The sequence below is a fragment of the Lacerta agilis genome, chromosome Z (genome assembly GCF_009819535.1).
Source record: "Lacerta agilis isolate rLacAgi1 chromosome Z, rLacAgi1.pri, whole genome shotgun sequence".
Taxonomy (NCBI): domain Eukaryota; kingdom Metazoa; phylum Chordata; class Lepidosauria; order Squamata; family Lacertidae; genus Lacerta; species Lacerta agilis.
In genome coordinates this window covers 23,963,424-23,980,052 of record NC_046331.1, presented here as the reverse complement: position 1 = coordinate 23,980,052, position 16,629 = coordinate 23,963,424, and the positions used below count along the sequence as shown (strand labels likewise).

The following is a 16,629-nucleotide window of genomic DNA, read 5'->3' as shown; positions in this document are numbered from 1 at the left end:
TCAGTATTCAATCCTAATTTTTCAATTAATTGATTACAAAGATTATTGTAAAAGGGAAGGAGAAAGGTTACAATTGCTTTTTTAACAAAGGAACTTAGTCAAGTTTCTCTTCAGTAAAACAATGAATGAGAGTCTAAAACCTTTATGCAAATGAAGTGCCTATTCTCTTCAATTCCCACAAAGGATTCTGAGTTTCCACTTGGGAATGCTTTCCAATACCATAATATGAAGAATTAAAGTTCTCACTCTAGATTATTTGTACCTGATATTGAAATATTCCTCACCTATTGGTGGTTGGAGCAGGTGTTGCAAATAGGTCAACAGCTGCAGCATTGGTGTTTACACTCTTCCCTGATAAAGTGCTTGGAGAGGCAGATGTAGAAGTTGAATTTGACACCACAGAAATCTCTCTCAATCGCTGTTCCTAAAAGAGTTGTGCAAGATAATTCAAATTTTACATTATGTGAGTTTTTCAGAATGCAAGTACACCAACAATGAAACTTAACTATCTTGCAAAGTTAACCCACATCTCCATTCTACCGAGTGTTATGATGTAATCCAGCCATATTTTACTGTCATGAAAATCAGTGAGACTGTCCTGTTCATGAGTTAAGGTCATGATCCAGTCAAAACTAATCACTTTCAAATCACATTGATTTCATGAAGAATTTGGTTGGCTCTTTCCACACCAAGCTCAGTAGACGTGGAAGTGCTCAGCTTTGGCTTAATCTGCGAATCCAAGATTTACAGATTTTTAAAAATAGGTCACTGATTTGATGCTGTGATCAAAATGAAGACTAAGGCTGCAGCATATGGTCAATTTCCAAACACTCAAAGCACTCTTTCTCTCTCTCTCTCTCTCTCTCACACACACACACCCTTACTTTAACAAGACACAGAGCCAAGTTACTTTTTACAAGGGTATATGAAGTGCAGCTGCCAAACTAGCTTACACATTTTCTGACTCTGCATGTCCAACAAAACCAGAAGCAGTACCTTCAGTGCTTGAAGTCTAGCTTGCTCCTCCTCCAATGCCTGCTGTTTCTCTCTTTCATCCATTTTAGTGAAGGACATTCCTGTGTTGGCAAGTGTAGAAACTGCACTGGATAGGGTGCTTGCTCTGAAATTTGAAAGGAAAAGAACCACATATTTAACACCTTTGAACTTGAAGGAAGCTTCAAGCATCACCTAGATAGTTCATGAGGAAGGGGGAAACAGGACAAAATTCAGAACACTACAACGTTAGTATTCTTCAAATTAACCTGGCAAAGAATGATAGAAGGGCATAACATATGGGATCCTATGAACACTTACCTGGGAAGAAATCTCACTGAACTGAGAGGGACTTAAATCCAAGTAAATGAGTGGGAAACATGGTATCTCAAAGTATCCATGTTTACCATGCTTTTTATGCACTTAAACTGGATTACAAAATGCAACAAATTACAATAAAATAAGCACAACATATTACAATTGTTACAACAGGCAGAAAAAAATTAGATAATCCATCAAGACCATTAGCATTCTCAAGTGGTCCATGATCGTTTGGGAACCACTGTTTTAGGGTATACTTCGCAATGAAAAATAATCCGGTTTGTCTGGTAATCCAAAGTAAATCCAAATAAAGATTTTTGGAGTGCTTGCATGAGATAAGACAGATCTCAAAGGGAGGGTAATTCCACACGTGTGAGGCAGCTACCAAGATGACCATATGCATGTAGACAGTACTAAGTCATTTAGGTGGAGAACTGAGAAATTCACCAGGTTCTTTTTGTGTTTTTTTCAGGGAGTGTGGGGAAAATGAATTATTTTTCCCATTTCAGCCCATAATTGCATCCACCCACTCTTAAAGGCAGATGCTTTGGGCTAATTCTACAATTCAATTAATCTTCTGTGCAACTTTAACAGCCTGCTTTGCATTATTGCTTTGGTGTTATCACCCATTTTTGCACTTACTATTTGAGAAGAAACAATTCTGCTACATTACATAGAAGTCATAAAAAACAAGACTATAAAACAAATGGGAACATCCTATACTTCAACACTCCAGTATGCCAATTCTGGTTGCAGTCCGCCTGCCTATTTACCTGCTAGCAGCTGAAACCTCCTTTGTCTTCTTCCCTTCCAGTGAAGCCAGATGCTGCTCCAAAGCTTCAAGCAGACTGCTGGGAGCCTAAAGTGAAAATTCTTATCAAATGTATGCAGGATTGCAAAAAAAATAAAAAAAAAAATTGTATAAGATATAAAGGAATGTTAAATGATGTTTGGAAAATAGTTGTAAAAATCCAATAAAAATGTTGTTGTTTTTTGAAAAAGTATGCCAGATTGCAAACTACTATTTCTTCTTCTTTACATTTTCCCACTCCAAATACAAAAGAAATCACTTTTATGTAAGGTACATACATAGAGAGGAAGGACAATGGCCTCAAAGCCTCCACATCTACTTTCCACCTTTGAAGGTGACCCGGAAACTGCAATTAATCCAGAATGCGGCAGCTAGACTGGTGACTGGGAGTGGCCGCCGGGACCACATAACACCGGTCCTGAGAGATCTGCATTGGCTCCCAGTACGTTTCCGAGCACAGTTCAAAGTGTTGGTGTTGACCTTTAAAGCCCTAAACGGCCTCGGTCCTGTATACCTGAAGGAGCGTCTCCACCCCCATCATTCAGCCCGGACACTGAGATCCAGCACCGAGGGCCTTCTGGCGGTTCCCTCACCGCGAGAAGCAAAGCTACAGGGAACCAGACAGAGGGCCTTTTGGGTAGTGGCGCCCGCCCTGTGGAACGCCCTCCCATCAGGAGTTAGAGAGATAAACAACTACCTGTCATTTAGAAAATACTTGAAGGCAGCCCTGTTTAGGGAAGTTTTTAATTTGTGACTCTGTATTGTATTTTGGTATTTGTTGGAGGCCGCCCAGAGTGGCTGGGGAGACCCGGCCAGATGGGCGGGGTATAAATAATAAATTATTATTATTATTATTATAATCTCATAACTGAGCGAAATGAACAGTGGCTGCTTTACATCAGGTCAGACAACTTTCCAGTAAGACCCAGCATTGCTGATTCTGACTGGCAACAGCTTGCCAGGACCAAAGGCAGAAATCTTTTCCATTATCTCCTTTATGGTCCTTTTCATTTTGAGCTTCCGGGGCTAAATTTGGGTCCTTCTGCAGGCAAAACATTGCTCTCTCTGTGAGCAAGGAACCCTCTCCTGGTTGATGTTGTTTTTAAATTTAGGCAGGAGGCTTGTTATAACATTTCTGTCACCATCTTCCAGATGAGTTGTTTTCAGGAACTATTCCAGAGAACCGTAGGAGCACCTCAGCAATACCAGTTCTCGAAGTGAAATATGTTAGCTCTGACAATTCCACAGTGAAGTTTTCAGTTTATTATGTTGGTATGCTGGAGTCTACACTGGAGTGAAACGTTCCTTACATTTATTTGTAAAAAAGATTCATCAGCACATAGCTCATTAACTTCTACAGTAGACAAAATGATCAGAAACAAGAGCACATGATGTGCACAACTGAAGAATGCTGAATTCATTTTAAAACGGCTCGGCTCCATAAGCTACCTGAGTGTCATTTTGTTTTACTGGATGCTCACACACAGGTAAATGGAGTGGATTGCATTTCTCCAAAACATGGCACATATTTACAGAAAAAATTGGCTGTTCTGCAAGGGTTCAAACTAAGCCTCCCAAAGTCAAAGAAAACAACTATTATGCCAAGGTAATAGTTCTAAAGAGCTAACTTAAAAAAGTTGTTCCAAAGGCATTAGACAATGTATTAATGAAGATTCCTGTATTGTGCACCACTATAGCTTTGATTCACAAGGGGTGCCATGTTAACTGCTTAAAGAGTCGGTAAATCAATTCAACATCTCCTGGATGCATACTAAGGCTGGAAGCACACTAAGGTGGTTGTACTTCATTCCCACTGAAATAAATCACTGAAGTTTGCCCAAAGATCTGCATTGATTTCACGGTGTCTGCTCTCAACATTGGATATCACCCATTGTTTTTCTTTGTCCATATTTGCATTAAAAACAAAAAACAAAAACAAAGCCCTCCCCATGCTTCTTTAGCCTGCATTATTCAGCAGGGCTCCACACAAACACAATAGTCCTAATTTTGCTCCCAGTTTGTCAGATTAAGATTCAACACGTACATAAGTCTGAAGCCATTACTTCAGTGGGTATTAATGGTGTGACCCCAAAAAATGTGGGGGGACACACACAACATTTTAAAGAAGGGACCCACTTCAGGGGCATGCAGTCAAAAGGAGTACCTTGCCTTTACTAGGCACCCTAGTCATTGGAACAGTCAAAAAGCCAGAAGGGCTGACAAGGCAAATGACACATTGTGGGGGCTGTCCCATTGGAATGGTAAGACAGAAACAGACAGGAGTTAAGCAACTTTAGAGGCAACAATAAAAATAAGGGGACAGAGGGGTGACATGCGCTAGTAGGTACAAAAGGCAATGCCTATTTGGGACAAGAAAGAAACAGAAGAGCATGGCATGGTGCCAGCAAATGGAAAGATCCACGAAGATTAAGAGGGATCTACGGAACCATTTGAGGCAATGTTGTAACATTGGCAGCATGTGAACTATCAGATTCTGAGCTGGCTAGCAAGAATTTTTCACTTTGTGGAGCTGTCCTACATGAATTAATTCTGTACACCCCCCGTTATGTGAACATGTGGAGCAATTTTACATTGAATCGGTCTGTTGTTTTGTGTAGCCCTGTGTTATAGCTCTCTAAACTCTTTAAGTTAAATTCTTGCTTAGCTTTGTTAACTGTATCCTATAACTAGAGATCCTGGAGATTGAATCTTGGGCCATTTTCAGATAAAGTTTGCTCTGCCACTGAGCTAAAGGCCTCATCAAGTTTTTGTAGCTGTGGCTGAAACTTCTGAATATTATGCCTGGTGTATAGCACCAGCAAACCTCATAGAAGAAACTACTGTATTTTCCGGCGTATAAGTTGACTGGGCGTATAAGATGACCCCCAACTTTTCCAGTTAAAATATAGAGTTTGAGATATACTCGACCGCAGATTCTCCACCTGGCGTATAAGATGACCCCCGACTTTTGAGAAGATTTTCCTGGATTAAAAAGTAGTCTTGTACGCCAGTATATAGTTTCCATAACCAGGAGTTTATACCTATGTCACCCAAAGGACAACTTTAGAGGCCTCCATTTTCTACTTTTTATTTGAGCAGCCAACTCCCTCCCTGGCTTTCAATTACATTTTTTAAAAATCTCTGAAACACATAGGAACATAGGAAGCTGCTTTATACCAAGTCAGGCTATTTTACTATGTTGCCCAATATTGTCTATTCTGATGAGCACAGGCTCTCCAGGTTCCCAGGCAGAGAGATTTTACTGATCCTTTTTTTAATGCTCTTCCATTGTGCTATGGTCCCCTGCTGAGCAAGGTTCCCCTCCTGAGCAAGGGGAGGAGAAAGCTGTTCAGCAAGTGAAGTAGTTGTACTGCCCCGCTTGCTCAATTTGTGGAAATTGCTGAAAAAAACAAAGCACCAGGTTTAGGTATCCTACCCCATGTCTTTTAAGGGTGGTGGTGGTGGTGGTGGTAGTGTTTTTAAATAAACCCCCAAAATTTCTAGTAATAATATTCTCCAAAACAGCACAGGAAAAACAAAAGCATTACTTGTTACTGAGCACATTACCTATATGAAGCAAAACAGGTTACAGGAAAAATGGCATGTATTTCCATATATAATATATATGGAAGAAAATGAATTCTCAGAATGTATAGAATGGAACACTAACTATTAAAATCACAAAAGGACACAGGACTTAGGGGTTAAATTAATATGAAATGTACACTGACCTGAGTAAGATCTGGAATGTCACCCTGATCAATTCCAACTTGCTGGGTTCACAAAAAAGGGAAAAAAATGTACATTACTACATGCAGTGGCAATGAAAAGAAAGAACTGTGGATCTGAATGTCTACATAAAGGCTAAGGGAACAGGGAGGACATGGAGAGCTTTCTGAACTGGTACAACTCTAAATGCGACTTCTAAGCTAAATTTCATATGGAGATCTTGAAAGGTATTTCTTAAGATTTTATGTATTTCAGTTACCAGAAATAGTAATAGCTTGTCAGAACTTTGGAGAAAAAATATTCAATAGATAGTTTAAAAAAAAACCACCACCTTTGTTCAACAGGCATTTCTTAGTTGATAAATATAGAAACAGAGCTTTCAAAATATACCCTTAAATGTACATAGTTTAAGTGATGTTTACATCCAGCAACATACATAACTTGCATGAAATTGTGATCATAAGCACTTATTACTGTACCAGTCCAGAGAGCTAAATGAAATACTACTAATGCTACTGGATTTATTTACCTCTGCCACTTTGAGAAATTCTGACAATTTGGTCATTCTGGCTAAGAATTTTTTGTAAATATCCAGACCTTCTTTGCACTGGTTCTTCTTCATATCAAAATACTTTTCTGAAGCATGAAATTCAAAGAAAAAAATTGTGTGAATAAAAGAACAGTAACATAACATTATTATTAATAAAGTGGTATGTTAGACTTAAAAAGGCTAGGTTTGATGCTTTACTATTTGAAGGTGTCACTAATTGATTTCAACTATATTTAACAGCAGTTTTAGCCAAGACTATAAAATTAATCCACCAATAACAGTTAAGTTTATTCTACAAGTGCCCTTCACAGGAACTTCACTGACAGAAGCAGGGATTGCAAAGCCCGAAGAAGAACTGAAGGTCAGCTGAAAAGATATATCTGCAGCTGTAGATGAATACACTGATCAAAATCTATTGCTAGTGTGAGTCTCAGAAGAGGCCTATAATCTTCTGGTTTACTGCACACACATTAAATTTGTTTGAGTTTAGAATACTATAGGAACCTAATTAGTAAGCCAATCATATTCAAACACTGACAAACAAGCTTCCATATCTTCCAAACAATCAGAACATCAATCAAAGCCTTAACTGCACTGAAAATAAATATATATATATATAAAGCACTTTCTGAGCATAAGCATGCACTCTTGCTGTCATCACACCCAAGAACTTTTACATATTACCATGGCCACCACTGGAGCATAAAATGAGAGCGTGCGCACACACAAAAGCTTTAAGTGTTTTTGCCAAGTTACTCCAGCCACCACTACCCTTTAAAAATCAGATAAACACAACAAAAGAAAAGAAAATAGAGACCAGCTATTGAATTCTGCAGGGTGAAATGAGTCGATATTGGCTTAGCACTGAAGTGTTAAGCGATGTCTATGAACACTTCAGCTGCCTAATAGTTTAAAAATAAAATAAATTTCTGCCACACTAGAATTATGTGTACTGTTATGAGAAGGAGTGCAACAGAAGAGATAATAGGCAGGACTATTAAGGTGCTGGTCATCCGTTAGCTATGTGCACGTGTTTAAGAGAAACTATTTGAACATGGTGTAAGTATAAAAGTAGTGAATGGGCTGGCTTGCATGTCTTGGTAAGCCACTGCAAGAAATTAACCATGGATTGTTGCAAATGAGCAACACTGCTCAATTGCTCCCACTTCACTCTGTCCTGCCTGGAGCCAGGAGAAACAAATGAGGAGACTTGGCTTACTATGATGTGTGAATCAGCAAAATTTAGGATTATTATGTGCAAGTTAAATGAGGGGGGAAGGGAAGAGAGAGAGAAGGGAGAGAGAAATACATGGGAAAGAACACAAGGGAGTGAAGGGAGAAATGAACATGGAAGATATTACAAACAAAACCACATCTGCATATTTATACAGGTCTCCACTGGTAAATGTTTAAACAATTGTTGTGTGTTGTTTCACATACCTAACAAGTTAATGATCCCCTCATTATAGGCTGCAAAAAGTCTAATGGAATCTTTAAAGAGGAGCATGAAAGCAGCATTTATTACACCATTCGTTAGTTCATTTGGGTTTGCCTGCATAGAAAGCAAAGAGATTTTATAAGTCAAATCACCAAAAAGTGAAATCACAACACATTTTTCACCCTATCATGGATTGTAGTAATAAATAACAGCTACAGTGCTTACATCAAAATCGAGAAGTGCATCTAGTTGATTCTGAATAATTGGGAGTGTTTTCAGAAGTTTTTCAGTATTCATTGTTCTCATCACACCATCAATCCTTCAAAATAAAATAGAAAATAAACCAGAGAGATACAATCATAGAACACACTATTATGGCATCTGATGTCAGCACTACAGATTATATCAAACAAAGAGGACTCTACTGCTGCCCATTGAAATCAGTGGGCCTTTTGAGAAACATACATAGAATAGTATTTTTCAAAGTTCTGCATCAAATTATTCCATATAAAATACTTTAAGGAATATTCTGATCTCCCAAAAGGTTCAAACTTATGCCTAAAAGTTTATCCAAGCTGTTGTAACAGCAACAGTGCCACTGACCATTTTATGTACAGTACTGTCAGATTCAATGCTCCAAAAGTTGCATTTTTCCACCACTGCATATTTCAAATTTCACATCAGAACATGTTTTTTTGCACAATTTTCCAAACTCTGTTTTGACAATTTTGTTTTCTCAAACACTTTGATGCCCATCCAGTCACTAGAAGAGCATAAAATAAATGGAATTCTTACCCTCTTTTCATTTTGGTGAAATCAACTGCTACAAGTCTGTAAGAAAGTGCTTTTTCATTCAAGTATCTGCTGTATCGTCTGATGAAGGTAGACATATCATAGCCTGGAAATGAAATGCTATTCAATTAGACTTTTCATTCTTCTAGTACTCTTAACACTTTTTACTTAGTGCGAATTATGCTCCAAAAGTTCCTTGGGGACCTTCTTCACACCTTTGCCATTATTACACACATTTGAAACTAGTAGTATAGTGATCATGCTTCCAGCACTGATAAGTTGGTATCGTTTCACTGAATACTGCATTATGAAATTAATAAAAGCCAACACTTTTTGAACCAGTGAGACTAACAGCCTTCATTGAAAAATAAGTTTATGTGTGGTTAACACAAGTTTATGTGGTTCACACAAGATTTTATAAAAGTTTTGTATTTCACCAATAAACTAATATTTTAACAATTTGCACTATCAGAAAGCCATTTTACCAGGGTTGATAAAATTAATTTTTTTATTTAGATTCTTTATTTCTGAAGTAACTATAATTGAAATTGAAACAAACAACAACAACAACAACAACAAACTGGTTTAAAAGGAAATCTAAATTATATACATGTTGAAGTCTACACTTATCTCCTCAAAATAGAACGAACATCTATCAAAAAGAAACATAATTCATGTAAAAGAACCAGGGGGAAGGTTATCTAGCATCTGGGGGTAACCATTATTTCCCTTTGGTTCTCTGTTCCAGAGACACATAAATCACATACTGTTCTGATTCAGTTAAGAGGCTTCAAAAGTCACGGGTATGGTGCCAGAAGTGGGTGCCAGGGCCAAGATGCAAAGGATCTGCTAGGCTTGCATCAACTCCCATTACATTCAAACTAGGGAATTCTGGCCACATGTTGGTTTGAAAACCAAGCTGAGATCATAAGCCATGGTTTATGAAGCCTCAAACAACTGTCTAGGCCAGGTTGCTATATCCCAGTGGGTGTTCTGCCCCTGGGACAAACAAGTCATCAGAGCTGCCATGATCCAGGAGTGGGCAATTCTATGTATCATAAGGATCACAGAATCCCCCATAAGTAACCTCAGAGTCAAACAACAAACAACACAAGTTCTGCAGTGTGTTTATTTCTCAGGTTTTGAATATTTAGAACTCTACTAAGCAGCCTCAGCCTTCAGGTAAGTTATCTTAGTAACCATGAAGATGTACAGAGAGCCAATCAGAAATATGCATCTTATCCCTAAGCAGATATAATTCTGAGGTGAATGTCAGGTTCATGATTAAATTTTATGCAATTATAGTTATTATAAATGTTTGAATTAATTTATTTGTTTTCTAATAAAAAACATATCACAAATATTCTAAGACTACACTCCTAGATACTTAATTTGTTGTGAAGTTTACTAAAGTCATTGGGACTTCCATACTTACAAATCCTGGACTGGACTACTGGTCTACTAGAGCCAATGAATGAAACTGCAGAATACACCTGGATGCAAACTTCAATAAATAAAAGAGCACGCCTCTCCAATACAATTTGGATACATTAACGGGGTTATTTAAGATGACTGAATTTCTAACATTCCTTTAGCCCATAGAAGTTATTGTGCAAACTGCAACCAGCCTCAGAATAGCAAAGTAAAAAATTCTTACCCTGCATGGCACTTTTATCCAGATAGTTGTTGAGATTAAACAGGGTATTTCGAGATGCCAAGTATTGGATAAAACGCTGTTTGAGAAAGAATTAGACTCCAGATTACTTCATTTATTCCACCCCCCATATAGACATAACCATGTTAGAGAAACTAGTTTCTAAGCAGCTGTATAAGCAATATCTAAAAGTGGGAGGGGAATCTAATACTAAGACAAGCAAATTAGATCTACTATCAAGCCTGATTTTTTCAATCACTGCTCAGGAGAGCCAGAATTGGAACTGAGTTATGCAACAAGGGCCAATGCGTAACACAATTGAGAGCCACCATGTTGTGCAAACTCTGATGTGAAGAAAGGATAACGGCAGCAGAACTTGTTACACATTACACCTTTGCATAAAATTCATTTATGTGTGGCCCACATCACAGCAGGGTTATGAAGAGATACAAACATGGTTCTGAGGCTATTCTTTAGTGACACACATGCAAACTCTCCACCTACATGGAATAAGGAAATGAAGTTAGTATAAACTACAGACAAATACATTCTCCTCCTCCTCCATTGCCAACACCTTCAATGCTCATCACATTTACAGCAAGATGACATGACTAAGGAACTATTCACTCATTCACTCATTGTCCTTTGGGATTGTTCCAGCCGTGAGATAGAGAATGCACCCTGCTCCCTCTTACCACTGGCAGGAGTTATCAACCATACTTGGGAGGTCTGTGCTTATTTGATTGCTGCATCTCCCCAATCCCATGAGACTGAATCCACTAGAAAGCAAGTTATACCCTGTAATTTCAAGGAAATTTGGTTTTTCAAATTGAAGTGGGATCTACTCATGCACTTCTTATTTTATTGCGAGAAGAAATTTAGGGGAGTTGATTGGAGCAAATGAGACCAAGGCCTGCTCCTGATTCCACCACAAATAGAATTTCAAGGGCTAAGTAAGGAATGAAAAAGCTCCAAGCTTATTCTCCAAAAATAGTTCCTATACAATTCTGTGAAGAGTGATATGGTTGTAGAAAAGCTTATTGTTCAAATTCACCCCAATGTGTGTAGGTATATATGTGGTTAAAATGAGATGTGTATTAAATTCATTTCTGATTCAGACTTCTGTAGGAATATTTCTAATCTAGCCAAATGCAACCTGACACATAGTTTCCACAACTGCTAGATACAGAACAGAGTGCCTGCATCTTTGAGTATATGTATAAATTTCTCCTGCAGAAATTTAAAGCTATACCAGCAGTGCAATGTTGACAATTCATTCATTTAATACACTCACTAATTTAGCAATTTGAGTATTTTAAAAGGGAGGTATTGCTAAGCTCAGGCTTTTATTACTTGCTTACTAATAGGGTAGGGAACAGGATAGACAATTCAGATTGGTATTTTTTAATTGTTCTCTCTCACCATCATTTCAGAGATCACCAGCACTTCACATTTGAATGTTTTCCTACCATTAAACACAATGTTTTATGGCAAATTGACTACTGTCTTACCTCATTTCCATACATCATGAGGTGGTGTGTTGTAATTAGAGCTTTGAACACTACTACCCAGCTACTGTTTGCTGTCCTCTCAAAAAGTGTGTCTGCCAGCTGTGGAATATTCACATTCATCTCATTTGTGCACTGAATAAGATCTAAAATATAAGAAAACAAGATAATTTACTTAAAACAAATGTGGGGAAATGTGACAAAAACAGCAGGGCAAATGTTTTTATTTAGTGCCTTAAGTATTTTGCAGGTGTTATACGTAAGTGGGAAATATGAAGTCTCTCATTAGGAATCTGGCCTGCAAGCAATCTGGTTGCCAGTCCATTCTTTCCTCATTCCCTAACCTCACCGTCTCCAGGTTTCAGCCATTTCTTCTGTAACAATACCTATGTACTCCAGGGGTACGGGGGAGAGAGACAAACAGCCTTAAACAAATCCCAAATGCTGCTTTCCTTTTGCATATCTTTCAGTATCAAGTTGCTCTCTTTTCTCTTTTTCATTAATTCCTTTTCACTGGTAAAGACAATACTTCAAACTTTCCAAAACCAGTCTCTAAATTAAGCTCTGTGCCTTTCTGACACCCATCCTTTGGTTAAAAATAGTCTCACAGAGCTACAGCATGCAAGCAGGTGCTGAAAAGAGTGTGCTACCAACTCAATAAAGAAAAATAAAGTGTATTATCTTGAAATAAATAAGTGTTCTCTCTTTCCAAGAGGAGAAATAAGAGATGTGAGCATTGACTACAGGGTGGATTTGATTTAAATCAAACTGATTTAAATCACGATTTAAATCACTATTCAGTAAGGCTCAGGGTGGATTTAAATTTAAAAAATCCGATTTAAATAAAAAAATCATATATATATATTTTAAATTTAAATCCACCCTGAGCCTTACTGACTAGTGATTTAAATCAAATCCACCCTGATTGACTACAGGCAATTTATTATTATTATTATTATTATTATTATTATTATTATTAAATTTCTATACTATCATTCATCAGAGGATCACAGGGTATTTTAGGAAAAACGTAAACCACCCCTGGACAGTTAAGTCCAGTCAAAGGTGACTATGGACAGTTAAGTCCAGTCAAAGGTGACAAAGGGAGCTGGTATTTGTCCACAGACAGCTTTCTGGGTCATGTAACCAGCATGACTAAACTGCTTCTGGTGCAACGAAACACTGTGACAGAAGCCAGAGCGCACAGAAACGCTGTTTACCTTCCCTCCACAGCGGTACCTATTTATCTACAGTGGTACCTCAGGTTACAAACACCTCAGGTTACAAACATTTTGGGTTACAGACTCCGCTAACCTGGAAGTAGTACCTCGGGTTGAGAACTTTGCCCCAGGATGAGAACAGAAATCGTGTGCTGGTGGCATGGCAGCAGCGGTAGGCTGCATTAACTAAAGTGGTACCTCAGGTTAAGAACGGTTTCAGGTTAAGAACGGACCTCTGGAACAAATTAAGTTTGTAACCAGAAGTACCAATGTACTTGCACTGGTGTGCTTTTGAACTGCTAGGTTGGCAGAAGCTGGGACAGAGCAATGGGAGCACACCCCATCGCGTGGATTCGAACCACCGACCTTCCGATCAGCAAGCCCAAGAGCCTCGGTGATTTAGACCACAGTGCCACCTGCTCCCATTCTACAGGGTAGTTTACAATATAAAAATACAAAAATACACAACATTGCAACAAACAAAAATAGTAACTCCCCACATTACAGTGGTACCTCAGTTTTCGAACGTCTCCATTGACAAACATTTCTGTTTTCTAACACCGTACATCCAGAAGTAAATGCTATGGTTTTCGAACAAGCCTCGGAAGTTGAACATGCCACATGGCTTCCGTATTGAGTTTTCCATATTGAGGCTTCCGTTTTGAGTTTTTGGTTTTTGAACATTTCAGAACTTGAATGGTCTTCTGGAACAGATTACATTTGAAAACCCAGGTACCACTGTATTATTATTATTTATTACATTTCTATTAGAAGAAGCCATCTAAACCAAAGCAGGAATCTAAGACCAACAAATTTGGCAAAGAGCCAGCGCAAAAGAGGTTTGCCCCTTCCAACATTTCAAAGCAAGGATAAAAGCTTTATAGTTTCTCAGGAGACCTTACAACATACAGCGGGCAGGGGGAGGGTCAGATGTGGGAAGCATTTGCACAGGCTAGAAAAAATTGTACATTGAAATGGCACTACCCCAATGCTTTGGCAATATGCAAAGCTAAACTGTCTATATTCACTGAGATTATTTTCACTTTACAAAGGAACTTTTATGGTTAGAAATGTGAAGGCCTGGGAAAAATTGGAGCCCACCTGGGGGGCCTTCACATCTCCATTTATGATGCAATTAATCATTTACTCTGGAGTAATCCAAACTTTCTTCAGTAGAGTAAGGTTCGGTCCAGTCACAGATGACTCTGGGGTTGTGGCGCTCATCTCGCTTTACTGGCTGAGGGAGCCGGCGTACAGCTTCCGGGTCATGTGGTCAGCATAACTAAGCCGCTTCTGGCAAACCAGAGCAGTGCACGGAAACGCTGTTTATCTTCCCGCCGGAGCAGTACCTATTTATTTACTTGCACTTTGACGTGCTTTCGAACTGCTAGGTTGGCAGGAGTACCTTACAGCAAAACAGGAGACGGCTGGTTTAAGTCCTCCAATAGAGAACAAGTAGGGGAAAGAGTCTTTGCAAGCACCTGGTGGCCAACTGAGAAAAACTAACAGCCGTCATCTCGCACAAGAGACAAAATGGGATGTCAGCCGGTTACTGATAATTAGATATGTTTTTCAAAAATAGAATTAGACATTGGTTTTAGTTTTGGGTGCCTAAATTTTAACCTTAATTCTTTTTAGATATGTTTTATCAAAGTGATAATATTGGTCCCTGTGAGTTTTGTTATTATATCCGCGGCCTGTATTGGGTCGTCGTTTTATTTGATTTTATTTGATTTTTGATTGACTGCTTGTTTTGTATTGTATGATTGTATTGTATGATGGGCGCAAATGCCGAATAAACATCTATCTTGAACTGAGAAAAATCATAGAAAATGAGTTAAGGGCAACTTCCAGGGCCAGGCTACACTGGTGCTGCACTACAGGGACCCCCACCCTGCTAATATCAACCAATGAAGCAAGAAAGGGAACTTGTAGCAGGATGGCAATAATGGTAAATAGCTATTACTGTATATCTAGCCTGCTTTTCTACTTAGTCTCAGAGCAGCTAGCAGCACAAGTAAAACTGTAATCCCTCTGTCCCACCACCCTCTGAGTAATACCCCTCCCCACTCCTTCACTATATTTAAGGATCTGGTGACTTCTGTTTCAGTGTATCTGAAGAAGTGTGCATGCACACGAAAGCTCATACCAAGAACAAACTCAGTTGGTCTCTAAGGCAGTGTTTTTCAACCTTTTTTGGGCAAGGGCACACTTGTTTTATGAAAAAAATCACGAGGCACACCACCATTAGAAAATGTTAAAAAATTTAACTCTGTGCCTATATTGACTATATATAAAGTAATTCTCTTGAATAGGAATCAAATAAACACAATTTTTCCCACGGCACACCAGGCAACATCTCGCGGCACACTAGTGTGCCGCGGAACAGTGGTTGAAAAACACTGCTCTAAGGTGCTACTGGAAAGAATTTTCTATTTTGTTTCACCTGAAGGAGAGTTTTTCCTCTGAGTCCTTAAAATATCAGACTCCTGTTCACAGCAACTAGGCTTTCAGTGTAGATGCTCCCGTTTTGTGGAACAACATTCCTACTGAGATATGACTATTTCCATAAATAACTGAAGATGCTGTGCAGTAGCTTTCCACCACTGTGTGGCAGGCGCTGCTGTGTAAAAGAGCTGAGCCTTTAATGAAGGGATAAGGGTAAAGGTAAAGGGACCCCTGACTGTTGGGTCCAGTCACGGACAACTCTGGGGTTGTTGTGACGCTCATCTCGCTTTACTGGCTGAGGGAGCCAGGGTACAGCTTCTGGGTCATGTGGCCAGCATGACTTAGCCACTTCTGTCTAACCAGAGCAGCACACAGAAACACCAGAGCGGTACCTATTTATCTACTTGCACTTTGACGTGCTTCTGAACTGCTTGGTTGGCAGAAGCAGGGACTGAGCAATGGGAGCTCACCCCATTGCGGGGATTCAAACCACCAACCTTCTGATCGGCAAGCCCAAGGCTCAGTGTTTTAGACCACAGCGCCACACAATCAATTAACTGCTGCTCGTCTTGACAATTAGAAGAAAAGCATTAGACCTGGAAGACTAAGAACCAACCTCAGGGAATAATATCTAATTTACGCCACCAATACCTTGTTTCTCACAACTATTGGATCTCTGTTGTCAGAGAAATGCTTTCTGCCACACCCATTATTCCAGTTGTGCACACATAATGATCCACATCTGAGGTCTGTTTGTACTGCTACAATTGCATTTTGTACCAGGTGTAAACCTGATCACTATATTCTACATTTTCTTTGCAAAAAAATGTAGTAGGATTATTATTGTTAGTAGCCTTGAACAAGCAAATACCAGCTCCTGGCTGCTGAGGGGGATGAAAAAGGCATCTATTGCTTGTCATTTCCTAGAATTCTGAGCCCTCTACCAGGTGCCTCCCCCAAAAGGGAGAAGAGCTGCCCCACAGCTTGAGAACTAAGGATTTATTTAAAATGGACACCTCAAAGCTATACAACCTTAACTGCAAATACTTTTTCAATTTATGAAAACCAAAGATAGTAATGCTGGCCTGTTAGAAAAATACTTCCAAATCCAGAGTTAGGCAAACAACTGGAACCAACCCAAAATGTAACAAAATTGTGGCAAACT

General features: G+C 39.0%; 1 protein-coding gene across 2 annotated transcripts in view; it reads right to left on the bottom strand.

Annotated features, from left to right (window-relative positions):
• The window catches only part of LOC117039819 (phosphatidylinositol-binding clathrin assembly protein-like), a 47,758-nt gene that overhangs the window by 17,906 nt on the left and 13,223 nt on the right, over positions 1 to 16,629 (bottom strand). For both annotated transcript variants that reach the window (XM_033137040.1, XM_033137041.1), the window contains exons 2-11: positions 11,800 to 11,942; positions 10,292 to 10,367; positions 8,638 to 8,740; positions 8,068 to 8,161; positions 7,845 to 7,956; positions 6,384 to 6,490; positions 5,857 to 5,898; positions 2,088 to 2,173; positions 997 to 1,120; positions 285 to 424 (exon numbers count right to left, since the gene is read on the bottom strand). In XM_033137040.1, coding sequence (XP_032992931.1) covers positions 285 to 424; positions 997 to 1,120; positions 2,088 to 2,173; positions 5,857 to 5,898; positions 6,384 to 6,490; positions 7,845 to 7,956; positions 8,068 to 8,161; positions 8,638 to 8,740; positions 10,292 to 10,367; positions 11,800 to 11,942 — 1,027 coding nt within the window. The remainder of the gene's footprint in view (positions 1 to 284; positions 425 to 996; positions 1,121 to 2,087; positions 2,174 to 5,856; positions 5,899 to 6,383; positions 6,491 to 7,844; positions 7,957 to 8,067; positions 8,162 to 8,637; positions 8,741 to 10,291; positions 10,368 to 11,799; positions 11,943 to 16,629) is intronic.